The sequence below is a fragment of the Triplophysa rosa genome, linkage group LG5 (genome assembly GCF_024868665.1).
Source record: "Triplophysa rosa linkage group LG5, Trosa_1v2, whole genome shotgun sequence".
NCBI lineage: Eukaryota > Metazoa > Chordata > Actinopteri > Cypriniformes > Nemacheilidae > Triplophysa > Triplophysa rosa.
Window position 1 is genome coordinate 23,875,906 of NC_079894.1, and position 19,137 is coordinate 23,895,042.

Below are 19,137 nucleotides of genomic sequence, written 5' to 3' on the forward strand. Positions count from 1 at the left end.
CATTATGTTCCCGACAGATAGAACAACTTGTCACGTGACCTGACACCATTGATTGCAAGAATGGATGCCACCAATGTTCAAGAGCACGCATCATCTGTTTGTCATTGACATGGCTGAGACCATGAGCTTGAGTCAAGATTGAACCGGTCAGAGAGACAGGCAATGCCGGACGTCCGTCTGGCGCTTGCCATAGACCATCTGGCGAGCATATACCTCCATGCTGCAACCAGACTGATTGTTCTTCAGGGGCAGATTTCTGTTGTTCTTTGACCAAATATTCTCGAGTGAAACGAGGCAAAAGATCACTACAGGCTCTATCTGATCTCACCACCTGCTGAGTTGCAACATAGCCAGCTGCAGTTTTGGCAGCTAGATCAGCTGCATTGTTTCCATCAGTGATAGGGGAATCATTTTTGGAAGGTCCTGGACATTTAATAACTGCTACCTCTTTGGGTATCATCAGGGCCTCTAAAAGGTCCCTGGCTTCACATGCATGTGTAATTGGTCGACCTGTTGATGTGGTGAACCCACATCTCTGCCATAAGGGCAATTCCACGTGGACAGCTGTTACAACATATGCTGAATCGGAATATATGTTCACACGAGTCTCACCAGCGTAATGAAGGGCTCTTGTTACTGCTATCATTTCAGCTCTTTGTGCTGACTGTTTTCCTTCTAACTTCCCTGCATCTCTTGTCACTAATGAGCTTCCCACCTGTTCAACTACTGCATAGGCTGCCTTCAGGCTCCCATCCTCTGCTCTGAAACAACAACCATCTGTGAACAATGTCATAACTGGCGGTGGGGTTGTCAATGGCACTGCGGACAGATCTGTTCTTATTTTGGATGCCTTTTCGGTGATGGGAGCGCAATCATTTGGCTGTCCATCTACCATCAAGTCAGCCATGTTGATGCCCTCATGAGTGTATGTGAGATTCGGGCTGGTCAAAATCTTAGCTATTCTTCTCTGTCTCAGTGGTGAAAACGTAAAGGATGATGATTTAACAAATGACATGATGGAATGTGTGGTCAAAATTGTTAACGGATGACCCATGACAATATGTTCGGTTTTATGCACTACTTTAGCCAAGCCGGCTGCAAAACGAGATCAAAGTGGTTGTCTTTGTTCTACACAATCTAGTAGTACACTGGCATACATCAATATTTTCCTCTTACCCAGGTCTCTCTGAAAGAGCACACCATGCGCACTGGTTCCAGATTCTGAGGCATCCAGGAAAAAAGGTAGATCATAGTTAGCACAATTTAGATGCATGGCATGTGCTAGTTGCGTCTTGAGGTCAATAAACGTCCGTTCAGCCTCTTGTGTCCATTGAAGTTCTGCTTTCAGATTCTTCATTCCCTGTTCTTTGATTAATTGTCTCAAGGGTGCAGTCAGTGAGACATACATAGGGATGTAATGTCTGCTAAATCCTGTGAGGCCTAAAAATGACAACATGTCTTTCACAGTGGTTGGCTTAGGATGACTCAAGATACTCTGCCTCTGTGTTCCTGTCAGTGTTGAACCAAATGCTGTAATCAGCCGACCTAAAAATGTAACACAAGGTCTGCCTACTTGCAGTTTCTCCCTGCTTACTTTGAAACCAGATCTGTACAGTTTAAGTAACACCAGTCTGGTAGCTTCCAGGCACGCCTTTTCTGTTGTGGCTGCCAAAAGTAGGTCGTCGACATACATGATCATGACACAGTTCTCGGGTAAGCTACAGTCCTGTAGCTGCTGTTTTAAGACATGATTGAAAATTCCTGGTGACAAAATATACCCTTGTGGTAGTCTGTTGTAAGAATATTGGCATCCTCTGTACGTGAAAGCCAAAAATTGTTTGCAGTCTTCTGCAATGGGAATGCAGAAAAAAGCATTTGCCAAATCAATGCATGTAAACCATTGATGTGCTGGAGTGATTTCAGACAATGCTGTGTAAGGATTTGGTACTGTCATTGTAGGTGTTGCTACAATGGAATTTATCTGGCGTAAATCATGTACCAACCTGTACTTGTTGGTGCCTGGTTTAGGCACTGGAAAAATTGGTGTGTTCCAATTGGACCTATAAGGGGTTATCACTCCCTTTTCAATCAGTCCGGAAACAGTGGTGGCTACACCTTCTTCTGCTTCTGGTTTGTTGCGGTACTGAGGGACCCAAATGGCTTTGGTGGTGTTTAACTTAAAGCTAACTGGTGGTATGTTGCAAAATCCTACATCAGTTGGTCCCTGGGACCATAAATTATCTGGCAATGTGTCAATCATATTTTCTGCTCCGTCAGCGTCTGTCTGTTCCCTACCATGGCATCTAGAGATCTGTTTGTGTGTCAACACCCCTGTGTCTTCTGTTTGGTCTTGCACCCAATATGCTTTTTGTGTGTCTGAATACAGGATACCCCATGTTTCTGTGGGTTTCCAATCATTAGCTGCTAACAGCCTCTTAGTCATGTTGCCAGCTCCCTAGCTTCATGTTTCGAGATGTAATGCTACAGAGACGTGTGTGCAGCTGTATCAGACATTTCATACCATTTCATCTGCTCTTCTGTCAGTAAATTGTGCCACTACTCCCTCTTTTCCCTTCATGAGGCCGGATCCCCTTAATGTTGGACTTTTGAGGCAGTCCTGCATGTTCAAAAATTTGCACAGAGACGTTCTCCAAAATCGATTAGAAGTTTATTATCAGATGTAAAAAGGAGTAACAAAGCTTTGGGTTGTCAGACGATCTCCTCACTCCACCACAAGCCAACAACCCAGATTATTCAAAAACACACATATTTATTCAGTATTTGACGTCGTTCTCATCTTCTGACTCCTCCTTTGTCTCTAGGGAGTATTGCTCCTTGGCAACCAATCACCGTGCACCACGTATATCTGACTCCATCCTTCTGGGTTAGTTCCTGCAAAACAACATCTTTTGCAACACATCTTTTGCACCCTGCGGTCAGTTGCTAGTTTCAGGAAGTGTCCCCTAGAGACAGTTTCATGTGACAAGACAACATGTCAAAATACTTTCAGCAAAAAACTCAATCCTCTAATACTTTAATTATGCAGCGTTGTTTCTTAATCCTATGATTCAATAAAACACATCAAAACTCATGATTATACTTAAAACATATGCATTGGATTAATTCATAACATTCCTTCTCTGTGTGACTCTTTAGCAGTTATTTTGCCCTCCTAGCAGAACTAAATGTTCTGTCAGTTTAACCCACATCCTGTTTTTTATTCATGCAACTCTGTGTGAGTTCCTCATTGTGGTTTCGCTCGGCTTGTCACACACACTCTATTTTTATCACAGTTTTTTCCACTGAGTAAAATAGCAAGCACATGAGATAAAAGCACACAGCTTAATGATTTAATGAAAGAAAACACTTATTGATTATATTGGTAATTAAATCATACTTCTACTGAATTAAATCTAACTGAATAATATTTCCACATCAGCTGCAATAATAGAAGCCACTTTCTAAATAGTAAATATAACACCAGGGCCTGTTGAAAGAATACTTGGAAAAATAAACAATATTTGATACATAAGATACGTCTGCAGCTTATTACTCTGTTTAATGTGTCTTTATACTCTTGCACATGTGTTTTAGATAAAGTGGAGGCTCCTCTTCTTACCATCATCCCTTACCAGTTAAGCAGTGACTCCTGTACTGGGAACATCACATGTAAAGGCCATAACCTCACAATCACCTCTACCTATTATAATGGCAGCTGCTCTCCAGGGAACGGGACCTCACATGAGAAGTACACAATCATCCTGATCTGCAGTGGAAAAAACATCATCTGTAACAATAGCAACCCTGTCAGCTGGGAAAAATATGAAACAAACATTACACGGCTTTGTGAAGGTAAATTCCTGCTGCTAAACTTTTCAAAACGTGATTATCATCTATCTGATAAATTAAATGACTTTAAACCATAGTTTGAATTAATTGTTACTGCAGATCGAGATGATCCAAAAAAGCACGAAGCTCACACAAATCATCTCAACTTAGTGATTGGCTGTGTTGTCGGCGGTGTGGTTATTATGGCTGGGTTTGCTTTGGTCGCTCACTGCTGTTGGAAAAGATATAAAGGTATATTTTTGTAGATTTAATATAAACCTTGTCAAAGGTAGTGTAAACAAAACCTTATTATACAATAACAACTGACACTTCTGTAGAACCTACAAGTAACCTCCACAACATAAATTTAATTTACATTTTTACGCTTTTGGCAGACAAAACATTTGTCCAAAGCAACTAATGTTCATTATGTTTGTAGTGTTTACTGGGATTTAAAACATATGACCTTCCTTGCAGAGTTACAGAAAACGTCACAGTATTTTCTTTAAACTAGCTAGAAGTGTTTCATCAACACATTGTAATATAGGACAGTAAAATGAAGTTAAAAACATTTTTTAGACTTTAAAATCTATAATAAGCTATAAATCTAAAAAGCAGTAATACAATCGGTTACAAAGTTTTACTGATGCACAATGTTTTGTGCCATGTTTGAGATAACTATATGTTCCCTTTCTGTCGGTCTCTCGACGTTGTGTCGAACCGACAGAATGGGGTTTGTCTTGAGAACCTATCATCTTCTGAGTATTTAGAAAAGGCCAATGAAAATTGGCGAATGAAATTTGCATGCCGGGCTCCTCCCCGGATGTCCGGGTATAAGAGGGAAGCCGGCGTGCTCATTCATTCACCTTTTGTTCTTCAGAGCCTAAGCATCTGATGAGCATCTCCAGATCTTCGCTGATCCTATCCAGATCTTCGCTGGTCCTATCCTGCTGGAAATCTACGACGTGGTGCAGCGGACGGTCCCTTCCTGCAGCGACTTTCCCCTGGGTGTCTCGGCAGTTCCGGAAGTGTCTGAGCAATTCTTCTTTTTTTCTAAAAGAGCAAATTTCTCCAGCGTGGCATGTCCCGCTGTTCTCTTGGGAGCGACGCGCTCATTGAGGAAGGGGATGGACACGATGTCTGTCTCAGGTGTTTGGGTCTCCGTGGATTCGTGGATACATCCTGCCCGCACTGCGGGCGGATGCCTATCCAGACGTTGCGGTCACGGGTGGCGGTATTCTTCATGGATAAAGCCACCACCTCGTCTGTTACCCGATCCGTGAAGGCAGTGACTACGGCCCTGCCGCCCGTTTCTGTTAACACCGGGGGTGATATGGGGATCACTGTGAACGTTAACCCACCAGCCGCAGGCTCACGGACCGTTCACGCCCCATCTCGCTTGTCTGACCATCCCTCAAAAGATGGTCCTACCCCATCTTGTTCCTCCGCCACGTACTCGGAAGTGCGTGACGAAGATGAGATGTCGATCACAGCATCGGAGGGCGATCTTTTGGCATCCGACCCCGACGATTCCTCGGAGCTCCCTCCCCCGGGGGGTCGAGCCCAGGAAGCGGACGTTGAGATGTCAACCATGCTTTTACGGTCCGCCGCGAGCATTGGGCTGCAGTGCACAGCACCGCCTTTACCCCCGGCGCTCGCGGTTGGATACGTGGTACCTGGGGTCTGAGCGCGGCTCCAAGCCGTGCCCAGCTCCGGTCCCGTTCTTCCCGGAGGTGCATGAGGAGCTGAGTAAGACTTGGAACGCGCCCCTCACAGCCCGTTCCATCCAGAAAGGCTCAGTCGCCCTTACTTCCCTCGATGGTGGGGCGGCCAGGGGCTATGTCGAGATCCCCCAGGTGGAGCATGCTGTCGCGGTGCACCTGTGCCCGCAGACAGCGGCCACCTGGAGGGCTCGGCCTAGACTCCCATCCAGGGCGTTTAAGTTTTCGGCATCTCTGGTGTCGAAGGCTTACACGGCTGCAGGTCAGGCCGCCTCCTCCCTCCACACCATGGCCATCCTGCAGGTCCATCAGGCCAAGGCGTTGAAGGAGCTCTACGAGGGCAAGACCGACCCAACGGTAATGCAGGAACTCCGTACCGCCACCGATCTCGCTCTACGGGTGACTAAGGTGACAGCACGGGCCTTGGGTCGGACGATGTCCACCATGGTGATCCAAGAGAGGTACCTCTGGCTCAACCTTGCGCAGATGCGGGACGCCGAGAAGGTTCGCTTTCTCGATGTCCCCATCTCGCAGGGAGGGCTGTTTGGTGACACCGTTGAGGATTTCTCTCAGCAGTTCTCGACGGTGAAGAAGCAGATGGAGGCAATCAGACACATTCTGCCCCGCCATGACTCGGCCGCCGTCAGGCCTTCGAGATCCCGAGCAGCGTCTGCTTCCCAGCAGCCTCGGCCCTCTTCGACTTCGGTTCCGGCTCCAGTGCCCCCTTCTCAGGCTGCCTCCCGGAAAAGGACGTCGAAGAGGAAACCGCCTCCCCGTCAGCAGCCGTCGCGGAAGCAGAAGCGGCCCTGAGGGAGAGACCCCAGGGAGATTGAGACTACCACCGGGCCCGATTCCAGCCACTCCATCGCTGGGTCGGATAGGGACGGTTCCTGCCCCGTCTTACCATCAGCTGGTCCCCCCTGGGGGGCCAGCGCCCACTTCCTCACAAAAAGAGCTTCCTCTCTCTCTGGGTTTTCACAGCCGTTCCCACCCTCTTGTCGACGGTGGACGGCAACTCGACGTTGCGTCACGGCGAAGCGCAATGTCGAGTATAAACACCAGCCTTCAGCACTCTCAGACAGACAGTGCGTTGAGCTGGACAATTGCCAGGTAGGAAAAACAGCACAGCTGATCTCCTCCCCGGGGGTCCTCCCCCGGCAAGGAATCCGTACTGCTAGCCATCGAACCACCCTCCGCGGGGGCGATGAAGCAGATCAAACCTTTAGTCCCCCTGTGTCGGTTTCTGGGAGCTTGGTCTCAGCTTCCCAGACTGTCAGGCTGGCTGAGGAAGACGATACGTCTCGGCTACGCGATTCAGTTCGCTACACGTCCGCCCAAGTTCCGGGGCGTCCTTTTTACCTCAGTCAGAGGCAGAGATGCCAATGTACTGCGGACGGAGGTCGCCTCCCTTCTGGTGAAGGGAGCGATCGAGCCCGTCCCACAGGCCGAGATGTTCAGCAGGTTCTACAGCCCGTACTTCATTGTCCCCAAGAAAGGCGGAGGGTTGCGCCCTATCTTGGATCTGCGTGTTCTGAACAGACACCTACACAAGCTGCCTTTCAGGATGGTCACGCAGAAGCGCATCCTGACGTCCGTCAGGCGTCAGGACTGGTTCATGGCAATCGACCTGAAGGACGCGTACTTTCATGTCTCGATCCTCCCTCGACACCGGCCGTTCCTGTGATTCGCGTTCGAGGGATGGGCATATCAGTACAGGGTCTTCCCCTTCGGTCTGTCCCTGTCTCCACGGGTCTTTACGAAGGTCGTGGAAGCCGCCCTCCTTCCCCTCAGGGAAGAAGGTGTGCGGGTACTCAACTATCTTGACGACTGGCTCATCTCGGCTCACTTGCAAGATCTGTTGTGTACACACAGGGACCTGGTGCTCCGGCACCTAGATCAGTTGGGACTAGAGGTCAACTGAGAAAAGAGCAAGCTCTCCCTCGAGCAGAGCATCTCCTTTCTCGGTATGGAACTCGACTCCGTCTCCATGACAGCGCGACTGACTACAGAGCGCGCCCGGTGAGTGTTACACTGCCTGAAGCATTTCAGGCAGCCAGCGGTCTCCCTGAAACAATTTCAGAGGCTCCTCGGCGGGGGTGGTCCCCCTCGGCTTGATGCACATGCGACCGCTCAAACACTGGCTACAGATTCGAGTTCCTTGGAGAGCGTGGCACACCGGCAGCAGGCGTATGGTCATCACGCCTTTCTGCCGGCGCACCCTGACCTCTTGTGTGTCTATGGCCTTCCTACGGGAGGGGTCCCCTAGGGCAGGTATCAAGGCACATCGTGGTAACGACGGATGCCTCCCTTCAGGGCTGGGGTGCTGTATGCAACGGGCACGCAGTGTCGGGGCGGTGGACGGGCCCCCGCCTGCGTTGGCATATCAACTGCCTAGAGTTGTGGGCTGTGCTACTTGCTCTGAAGAGGTTCCAACCCTTCGTGCAGGGCAGGCACGTGCTGGTCCGGTCGGACAGCACAGCTGCCGTGGCGTATACCAACCACCAGGGTGGCGTTCGTTCACGGCAGCTAACACGACTCGCCCGACGCCTCCTCCTGTGGAGTCAGCAGGTGATCAGCTCCCTGCGAGCCATACACATCCCGGGCGACCTGAACCAGACAGCAGACCGGCTCTCTCGTCAGTGGTCACCTCGCGGAGAGTGGCGACTCCACCCTCACGCGGTTCAGCTCATATGGGAGCAGTTCGGCCAGGCGCAGGTGGACCTGTTTGCCTCCCCGGACTCCACCCATTGTCCGCTTTGGTACTCCCTATCCGACGGTCCCCTCGGTACGGATGCCCTTGCGCACAGCTGGCCGCGGGACAAGAGTGAGAACGCCTTCCCCCCAGTGAGCCTCATTTCACAGACCCTGTGCAAGGTCAGGGAAGAGGAGCACCAAGTGCTACTAGTTGCGCTCTATTGGCCCAACCGGACTTGGTTCTCAGAGCTGGTGCGCCTGACAACAACTCCCCCCTGGCCGAAAGGACCTCCTTTCTCAGGGGAAGGGCATGTTTTGGCATCCCAGGCCAGACCTCTGGAACCTCCATGTCTGGCCCCTGGACGGGACGAGGAGATCCTGAGCGACCTACCCCCGGCGGTGGTAGAGACCCTCACTCAGGCTAGAGCCCCGGCCACTAGGAGATTGTATGCCTTCAAGTGGCGCATCTTCTCGTCCTGGTGCTCTTCTCACGGAGAAGACCCACGGAGATGCTCGATCAGGTATGTACTGTCCTTTCTCCAGGAGAGACTTGAGAAGAACCTCTCCCCTTCCACACTGAAGGTGTATGTTGCCGCTATAGCCACACATCACGATCCAGTTGCTGGTAAGTCTCTAGGTCAGCACAACCTGGTCACCAGGTTCCTGAGGGGCGCGAGACGGTTGAATCCGCCTCGCCCGCACCCCGTTCCCTCTTGGGACCTCGAAGTGGTCCTGGAGGGCCTCCAGAGGCCCCCCTTCGAGCCCCTAGGGGATGCCGATCTTTCTCGCCTGTCGATAAAGACGGCCCTCCAGGTAGCGCTCGCCTCCTTCAAGAGGGTAGGGGACCTACAAGCATTCTCTGTGTCCTCGGGTTGCCTAGAATTCGGGCCTGGAGACTCTCATGTTATCCTGAGACCACGGCCCGGCTACTTGCCCAAGGTTCCCACCACTCCCTTTCGGGACCAGGTGGTGAACTTGCAGGCGCTCCCCACTGGGGAGGAAGACCCAACCCCTTCCGTGTTGTGTCCAGTACTCGCACTGCGCCTCTACTTGGACCGCACGCAGAGCTTCAGAAGCTCTGAGCAGCTCTTTGTCTGTTTTGGAGGTCAGCAGAAGGGGAGAGCTGTCTCCAAACAGAGATTGGTTCACTGGATCGTGGATGCCATATCCTTGGCATACCGGTCGCAAGATCGCCCCTGCCCCTCAGGAGTTAAGGCGCATTCCACTCGGGGTGTCGCCGCCTCGTAGGCACTGGCTCAGGGCTCCTCTCTGGCAGACATCTGCAGAGCTGCGGGTTGGGCTACGCCCAATACCTTCGCGAGGTTCTACAACCTCCGCGTTGAACCGGTGTCAGTCCGTGTCCTGCAGGGCAACAGGTAGGACCGGCAGCCGTTGGGCGTACGCCTGCGGAAGCCCTTCCCCCTTCGGGGGGAGCAGTGGCGATCCAGCCTCACTTCTTTCCCCTCGGGTAAAGAACAGGCATTCCATCCATCACTAAGCACCCTTCCAGGGGACAGGCTGGGCAGAGCAGCCCTGCCCCCTTAGGCCGGGGAACAGTTGAGTTATCCCACATAGCGCTAACCGGACCTAGTGCTCCAGACGTGGTAACCCCCCCTCCGTGGGCTGTTCCGTCTGATGTATCCTCATGAATGGTTCCCACCTTGGCAACCCATTACCTCCCCAGGTGGACTCCCACCTTGCGGCTAACTCCTGTCCGCACTTTCTTCCCATGAGTTCTCCCCTGATGGTGAGACCATGTGGTGTCTCCAATAATTCCTCCCTACGGTAGGTAGTGGCCTCTGCAGCGTTTTTCCCCCAGGGGGGAATAATGCTTACCCAGCGGCCCGTACGGTGCCGGGCGGCTTCTCGCCATTTAGAGAATTAGGCCTCCGCCCGTGACGGCCGGTGTTAGGGGCTTCCCAACTTTTGTGTAAAGCTCTGGGTCCCCCTTCCTCTCCACTGGAAGGTCATAATTTCGCGTTAGCATGTTCGTCTGACTCGCCCAGGCCAGTCAATGTTGCTCTGCAGAGATTGTGACGCGGCTCAGTGCTGTGGCGTTTTCCATAGGAACCCCATTCTGTCGGTTTGACACAACGTCGAGAGACCGACAGAAAGGGAACATCTTGGTTACGGATGTAACCTCGGTTCCCTGATGGAGGGAACGAGACGTTGTGTCCCTCATGCCACAACACTGGCCGCCCACCCCAGCGGTCGGGGGAGGATGCTTTAGGCTACTCAGACCAAAGGTGAATGAATGAGCACGCCGGCTTCCCTCTTGGCATGCAAATTTCATTCGCCAATTTTCATTGGCCTTTTCTAAATACTCAGAAGATGATAGGTTCTCAAGACAAACCCCATTCTGTCGGTTCGACACAACGTCTCGTTCCCTCCATCAGGGAACCGCGGTTACATCCGTAACCAAGACGATTATCTCCTCATTCAAATGGCCATGATCATGCTTTTAAGCCTAAAAAAAGCAATTATTTCCATTTACTAATAGCCAGACAGTAGTTTCTTTAATTGTAGAAAAAATCTTTACTGGTGCCAAAAATAACAAATCAGAAGTTGTTAAAAAGTCAAATTTATTTCAACTGGATAAACTGGAGTATTTGTGTAGTAATTTAAATTTGTATAGAAAATAATATTAAATAATGAAAGTAAAATTAAATATCCTGTTAAGTAATATTACATTTAACATCTTAGGTGGCCAACAGGACTTTAATACAGTCTATGAGGGAGTTGGGGTAAGTTTTCATTTACTCTTCATAGTTCATGTATAATAACTGTCGTCATTTTTTTTACTTAATGGAGTATCATTTTGGGTAACAGGCGATATTGGGGGGGGCTGCCATGTACCATTCTTTGTTTGCTTATAATTGACACCAAAACACCAAGACAAACAAATATGATGCTCTATAGGTATTAAAAGGTAAGGGTAGGTAATAAATGCAATACACTCATCGAGGAGGGGGACGGACACGAGGTCTGCTTCCAGTACGCTGGGGCAGCCCTTGTGGATACGTCCTGCCCGCATTGCAGGCGGTTGACGATTCAGACGTTGCATCACGGGTGGCTGTGTTCCCACGGGACTCAGCCACCACCTCGTCTGCTTCCCGTTCCATGACAGCAGTGGCGCTACAGCCCTGCCATCCGCTACTGCAAGCAGCGAGGGTAATATGAGGATTATTGGCGGACCGTTCGCACCTCGTCTCGCTTGTCTGACCAATTTGCCCATGAGACGGTCCCACCGACTTGTTCCTCAACCACGTATTCGTAAACGGTGCGTGATGATGAGATGTCCGTTGCAGCATCGGAGGGTGACTTACTTGCATCGGACTCCGACGATTCCTCGGAGCTCCCTTCCTCGAGCCCAGGAAAAAGCGGACGTCGAAATGTCAGCCATGCTTTCCCGGGCCGCCGGCATTGAGTTGCAGTGCACCGCACTGCCTCTCCCAACGCTCGCGGCTGGATACATGGTACCTCGGGTTTGAGAGCGGCTCCAAGCCGTACTCGCCCCCAGTGCCGTGTTTCCCCGGAAGTGCATGAGGAACTTAGTACGACCTGGAACGCCCCCTTCGGCGCGTGCACATCAACTAGTTCCATCGCCCTTTCTTCCCTCAATGGTGGGGCAGCTAGAGGATACGTCGATGTCCCCCAGGGGCTCGACCTAGACTCCCGTCCAAAGCATGTAGGTTTTTCGGCATCCAAGATGTCGAGAGCTTACTCTGCTGCGGGCCAAGCTGTCCCCTCTCTCCACGCTATGGCCAGCCTGCAGGTCCATCATGCCAAGGCGTTGAGAGAGCTCCACGAGGGTAAGACCGACCCAGTGCTTATGCAGGAACTCCGCACCGTCACCCTACCTCGCTCTACGGGCGACCAAGGTAACCGCGCGGGCCCTGGGTCGGGCGATGTCCACACTTGTGGTCCAGGAGAGACACCTCTGGCTGAACCTTGCACAGACGAGTAATGCCGAGAAAGTCCGCTTTATTGACGCACCCATCTCGCAAGGGGGGGCTGTTTGGTGATACTGTCGAGCCGCAGTTCTCGACAGTAAAGGAGCAGACAGAGGATATCAAGCATATCCTCCCCTGCCGCGACTCGGCTGCCCTCTGGCCGTCGAGATCCCGTGCACCGTCTGCTTCCCAGCAGCCCTGGTCATCTTCGACGCCCTCCGGCTCCGGCGCCCCTGACTCTTTATCACAGCCGCTCTCACCCTCTACACGACGGTGTTCGGCAACTCGACGTTGCGTCACGGCGAGACCCAATTTCGAGGATAATCAGCAGCCTAAGCACTCTCAATCGATGGTGCGTTGTGCTACATCATCGTCTGGGTATTATCACAGCCGCTCTCACCCTCTACACGATGGTGTTCGGCAACTCAACGTTGCGGCGAGACCCAATGTCGAGGATAATCATCAGCCTAAGCACTCTCAATCGATGGTGCGTTGTGCTACATCATCGCCAGGCAGGTAAAACAGCAGAGCCGATCTCCTCTCCGGGGGCCCCCCCACGGCGAGGGATCCGCACTGCCAGCCATCGAACCACCCCCCGGGAGGTTGATGAAGCAGAACGTACCCCTAGCCTCCCTGTCTCAGTTCCTGGGAGCCTGACAAAGCTTCCCAAACCATCACGGTGACTACAGGATACGATCCGTCTCGGCTACGCGATCCAACTCCCCAGACCCCCGCCCAAGTTTCGGCGCATCCTCTCAAACCTCAGTCAGAGGCTAGGATGCTCCCGTGCTTCGGGCCGAGGTCGCCACCCCTCTGAAGAGGAAGCGATCGTGCTCATCCCTCTAGCCGAGATGTTCCATTGGTTTTACAGCCCGTACTTCATCGTCCCCAAAAAAGGGGGGGTTGCTAGATATGCGTACCCTGAACAGGCACCTACACAAGCTGCCGTTCAGGATGCTCATGCAGAAGCGCATCCTGATGTCTATCAGATGTCAAGATTGGCTCATGGCAATCGACCTGAAGGACACTTACTTTCATGTCTCGATTCATGTCACCCGTTCCTACAGTTCGCTTTCGAGGGTCAGGCATATCAGTACAAAGTCCTCCCTTTCGGTCTGTCCCTGTCCCCACGAGTCTTCACGAAGATCGTGGAAGCCGCCCTCACTCCCCTCATGAGTTAGGTTAGGGTTAGAGTGTGGGTTAGGGTAAAAGTTTCGTAAGACTTGAAACACCAATAATTTAGTCAAAACCAACAAGCCACGCCCACAGATCTGACTCGAAACACACAGGCTGGTAAGCACCTCACAAGGGCCCTGCCCCAGAGAATCGTCAGTCAATACTGATTGACGATTGGCTCGTTTCACTGGAAGGCTGGACTTCATTCACTAGAGTGGCCATATTGAGCGTTGCATTCATCCCTATTCATTGTAATGGTTGCTGCATCTTGTTAATATAAATATCTTTGAATGATAGCAAGATCTATGTTAAATTAGGAATATGGATGTCTAAAGTATGCCTCTTGAACAATTATTATTTTGAACAAAATGCAGCTAAAATTATTGAGAATGATCATTTAAATAAGACCTATTTTCTGGCACCAGCAAAGATTGTGATAATATATATTAAGGGTTATTGTGAGAGCATTGTGTATTTTTAATATTAAATACACCTTCCTATGTACAATGCACAATGCTACAACAAAAAACATAATTAACCCTTTAAAACCGACGGGAGCGTGTCTCTGTTCAAGAGCCAATAAAAACGGGATCCAAATGGGTAGCGGAATAATTCTTTTTGCATACAAAATGACAGACGTTACACTTTCAGATCAAGCCTACAACACGATCCTGTTGCGTTGTTTTCGCCCTCTAATGAGTCTGCACAAACTGTGTAAAAATCTATAACAAAAAACTGTAAAAATGCATCGCACGTCTTTGCGCACATGTTCTATAGATCTAAGGTTACTAGTGGTTGCGTGGATACCTTTTCCTACGACTCCTATGACGTAATCACGTTCTGTGCACTATGACCCTAAGGTTTGTCGCATGTGGTGACATCACATGCCGCGACATTGGATCTCCGTTTGCGGTATGTTGTACGTTCTACTCGTCGTTGTGTCTCTTTATCATTACAGTCCGTTGCTTGATCATTTCTTTCACACATGCACATTTACAAACACAAGTGCAAACACACACACTTGGATGCGTAACGTTATGACTGCACGGAAAAAGAAGTATACGAGCGCTGAGGTTTTGGAGCTACTACTCGCGTCCGACGAAGATGAACTTTCCAAGTGCTCATCTGCTCCAGTTTCAATCAATTTCCATTCATGTGCGAGGCCTGCCAAGTGCCCCTCTGTGTTATTCTGGACAGGAACTGCAACAAGTCTCATCACAGCTAGGCTGTGTATATGTAGCGGTGTCTTTCAGTATGTTTAGGTTTGTTTTGGGTTATTTATGTTTTATTTATTTATCTTTTTGACCCCACAAATTCAAATGCACTCCATTTATGTGTGAAACATGTCAATAGCCCCTCTGCGTTATTCTGGTCAGGAACTGTCACAAGTGTCACCACAGCCTTTTTGCATCTATAGTTCTGGTAAAGTACAGATATTAGGGTAATTTATTATTTTACATGGTCTGTTTTAGCTGTTCAATCAACATTGCTCTCAAAAGCAGTATTTTAACTGTTTTACTTCACAACGCACTGTTTACAAAAATGATTATATCTCACAAACTATTTTATGTAAACAGTCCAAATAAATTGTATGTGATTTTGAAGTGTTTGATGCAAGTTTTTTACATTGACAAGTTTGAGGTTGATATTTGTGATAATTCTGTATTTAGTCAAATATATTGGGCAGAGGTGGGTAGTAACGCGCTACATTTACTTCGTTACATTTACTTGAGTAACATTTTGGAAAATATGTACTTTTTAAGTAAAATTAAAAGTGTGTACTTTTACTCTTACTTGAGTAAATTTCTAATAGAAAATCTGTACTTTTACTTCGTTACATAACTTACATTGCGTGACGTTCCTTCGTTCCTTCATTTAAAAATATGCATTATAAAATGCGTTGTTTATTTCAAGGTTGTCGTCTCTTTTTACGGGCATTCCCGAGTGATCGATTCTTTTGAGTCGATTCTTTTGAAAGCATTAATTGAACAATGGGCAAAACCATTTGAATAGGCTAATGAATCAGTTCAAATTATTTGTTCAGTTCGCAGCACGATCTGAATCATCTGAAGCAGGATTATCACTCCTCGTAGCGCGAAATTTAAGAACACGCAGAACACAAAGAGCGTTGGATGAAGTGGATATGAATCTATATCTATACAATCAAAACTGCAAATGTGTCATATTGTTTGCCAGCAATGATAAATGCCACCATATGCGCGCACCCGCGCGACCTGTTCGTCAGACACCGCAACATGCGCGTTACCTGTAAGACACAGAGACGTGGGCTTGCAGAAATATACATTTGAAGAACAGAAGGAAGAAAACTTGTTGATGGGTGTGTGGTTCACTGTTTACTGTTTGTTTACAAGTAAGAGCGTTTCACAACACACACGTGACACAACACGAGAAAACATGAGCTTTGTTCAAAAATGTGTATTTCATTTAAGAGAGCGCTGCAGATGTTCTAGAATCTAGATCATCTTAGGAAATGCTCTGAGTTTAGTTAATGCTTTAGTTTGACATGGTCTATTATTCTAAATAAGTTGTGTAAACTACATTGACATCAGTAGATGAAATTTACAGAAATGCTTGTCTCTTCTGTGTTTGTCTATTCTTTAGTCTCTCTATTGGGAAAAAAACGATTTTCCTTTTTTTGGGGGGGGTTATTGCACTTTTGACCTGTTTACCTTACTATGGATCAATTACATACATAGCCTTCAAATTGGGAGTGTAAGGATTGTATTGATGTATGGCATGTGAAAATACTCAAAAGCATGACAGCACAGCATGTAAAAATACTAAAATGTACTCTAGCGGAATTGTTCAATGGCAGGTCATAAAGGGTTAAGATTTAATTTCCTTTTCAGGATCATCCAATGGAAACCATCAAAACTGAATCTCATACATACGATGTTCCAGATCGGGTGAGATTCATATATTTTAAATGTTTAGTAACTGAGATTATACAATTTTTATAGATGATAAGACCTGAAAAAAAACAGTACAGTTTAGTGTAAACTGACTGTAGCATATTTTAAGCCATCCATTAAAGGAAGGGGGTTTAAGAAATGACACTGTAATTTTTAAAGATAATTTGATATTGACCTAAAACAGCGTGTATGCATTTACCCCATCACTGTTACTGGCTGAAACATTACATTTAGAGTAATTGTTGTGGCAAACATTTACATTTTAAAACTCTTTTAAAAGACTCCGGCTCAGTCACAAGAGACAAAAGAATCCAGTACAATCTACCATATGGTTGGACAACCCCCGAATCAACCAGTCACTGCTGTAACAGAACATACAATTTATTCACAAGTGTGTAAACAACCACCAGCTAAGAGACCAGACACCACTTCATCCAACAACACCAGAAATCCAACAGAGGACTGTGGATAGTTACACACATGGAGAATTTGTCACACGGTAATTTGGCCAATTCCATAAAAGCTTGTTATTCTCTAGCAGTGAGTAGTTTGATTATTTGTAATTAAAAACGTGGGTCCTAAATGATAGAATTTTTGAAACATTTTAAATTGTTAATGCTTTATGCCTAATTGTACCTTATACAAAAATATCTAGAAAATCACCAATAAGAAATGTCAGTTGGGAGAAAAAAAAGTAGATACTGTGAATGTTAATGTAAAAAATACAGGCACATCTTGAGCACAATACTGTATATTGACCTTCTAGCTTTATATTACATGTTTTATAAACACGTATTCATTCTGTGACAGTGCTGAATTTAATGGGTGTACTGTACATTCCAGTCAAAGTACACTCATATGTCTGTTGGCCATATGACATAACATATACTCAGGGATAGGCTATGTTTCTTGGTACTTACAGTATATTACAATGAGCTGCGCAGCTCACAGGTTTCCAGTGTTTTTATATTAATAATCATCAACACTCCAGGGGTATAAAAACAACCACATGAATCAATGTGGTTTACAGCTAAATACACTGTAAACCACAGCTTTACAGGACATTCAACCTTTCGAGTATTAGCAAAGTCCGTTTATGGAAGTCGTGCCACTCGGCGGCAATGTTTGCAATGCCTCTGGGCAGTTAATAGCAAGTACACTGTCCTGTCTACTTGAATGGGGGAAGGCAGATCTTTTTTAAATTGCTGGCAAAAATCACAATTAAACAGCATATGTCCTATAAATAATTAAACCTGACGCGAACTGTACCATAACTTGGGTTTGCTTAGCTTAAATTGCGCTAAAAATCACCTTTTTTGAGACAGGCTGGCAAGCGCCTCACGAGAGCCCCGCCCCAGAGAATCGTCAGTCAATACTGATTGACGATTGTCTCGTTTCACTCAGAGCCATTGAGAGAGAGAGTTCTGCCAACGGAAGTCCGAAACGCTGGAGCGTCACGTGATTCATGGAGCGTTCAGATAGTACCAGGAAGTTATGTTTTCTCTTTAAATGCTTTATTTCTTTCCTTTTTTTTCATTAAATGGCTTTCGTCTTTAAATGGGTTAAAAGTTTACCTCAGTTGGTCTGTTTAGTCGCAGCTCCATGTGTTAGTAACTTCTGGGAACTATTGAAACCGTGAAAAAATTGTTCTATTGGAGTCAATGAAGAAGAGGCGGCTCTCTCTCTCAATGGCTCTGTTTCACTGGAAGGCTGGACTTCCTTCGCTAGAACGGCCATATTGAGCGTTGCATTCCTCCCCATTCATTGTAATGGCAGTGGCGCATCTTTCTAATCTTTGGTATTAGCCTGTTTACATTTTATTTTATTTTACTTTGTTTTATTTCAGTATTAAAAATGTGTTTGTTCTATAATTCAAACAAAAAGTTGCTTTGTATTTCATGTAATTTTCTGCTGATTTCTTTTTTAATAAATGTATCCAATGCAATACATTTGTATTTTGCTATTTGGTTTTTGCTTGGGAAATCTCAAAAGCAATGTGGCATGTCATTTTAAACCTGTATGACTTTCTTTCTTCTGCAGAACCAAAATATATTCTGAAGAATGTTGGTAACCAAACAAAGGCAGTACCCTTTGACTTGCATTGGTTTTGTCCATACAATTGAAGTGAATCGGGATCAATGGGTTTTGTTTACAGATATTCTTCAAAATAGTTTGTGTTTTGCAGAAGAAATTAATAAACGTTTTAAATGACAGTGTGAGTAAATGATGATAGAATTTTCATTTTGGGATGAACTATACATATGTATTCTGCTATTTGTAGTGTGGGTTTTTGTTTTGAAAATCACTCTTGACAAAATCATCTTCATAAAGAGGTTAAACAAATGTGTGGAACTTGACATGAGTCAAATGTCAGGAAGTTGGGGGCTCTGTCTTTCAGATAGGGTAATCCAATGCCAAAAATAGTACCATGCCACATTGTTTTGTTAATGCTACCATGTGCCTATTATGCTGTTGGCCAACAGATGGAGACCTTTTTCATCCAGAACTCAAAAACATACTATAAAGGTATACAGTAGGTCAGTAGGTGGGTGAAATTTTTCTGTCTGGTAGGATAATTTTAAAGAAAAAGTTTATTTCAATTGATAGACTAATAGCTAAAATGTATTATGTCTCTTTACTGATGTTTTTTCCTGTTGTAAATTAATCTGGATAAAGCACCTGTTAAAGGGATAGTTCACCCTAAAATAAAAAAAATCTGTCATCATTTACTCGCTCTCTTGTCATTTCAAACCTGTTTGACTATTTGTTTTGCAGAACACAAAATAATATATTTTGAAGAACGTCGGTAACCAAACAACAGCGGTACCCTTT

General features: G+C 47.0%; 1 protein-coding gene across 3 annotated transcripts in view; it reads left to right on the plus strand.

Annotated features, from left to right (window-relative positions):
- LOC130553785 (natural killer cell receptor 2B4-like) overlaps positions 1 to 19,137 on the plus strand; it is a 50,259-nt gene that overhangs the window by 13,376 nt on the left and 17,746 nt on the right. Inside the window, exons 3-7 of one of the 3 annotated variants that reach the window (XM_057332924.1) lie at positions 3,595 to 3,852; positions 3,949 to 4,080; positions 10,947 to 10,987; positions 16,243 to 16,299; positions 16,586 to 18,267. In XM_057332924.1, the coding sequence (XP_057188907.1) occupies positions 3,595 to 3,852; positions 3,949 to 4,080; positions 10,947 to 10,987; positions 16,243 to 16,299; positions 16,586 to 16,777 (680 nt within the window). In that variant the 3' untranslated portion in view covers positions 16,778 to 18,267. Of the gene's footprint in view, positions 1 to 3,594; positions 3,853 to 3,948; positions 4,081 to 4,708; positions 5,284 to 10,946; positions 10,988 to 16,242; positions 16,300 to 16,585; positions 18,268 to 19,137 lie in introns of those variants that run through there. The other 2 variants (XM_057332928.1, XM_057332925.1) reach the window with 2 other exon arrangements.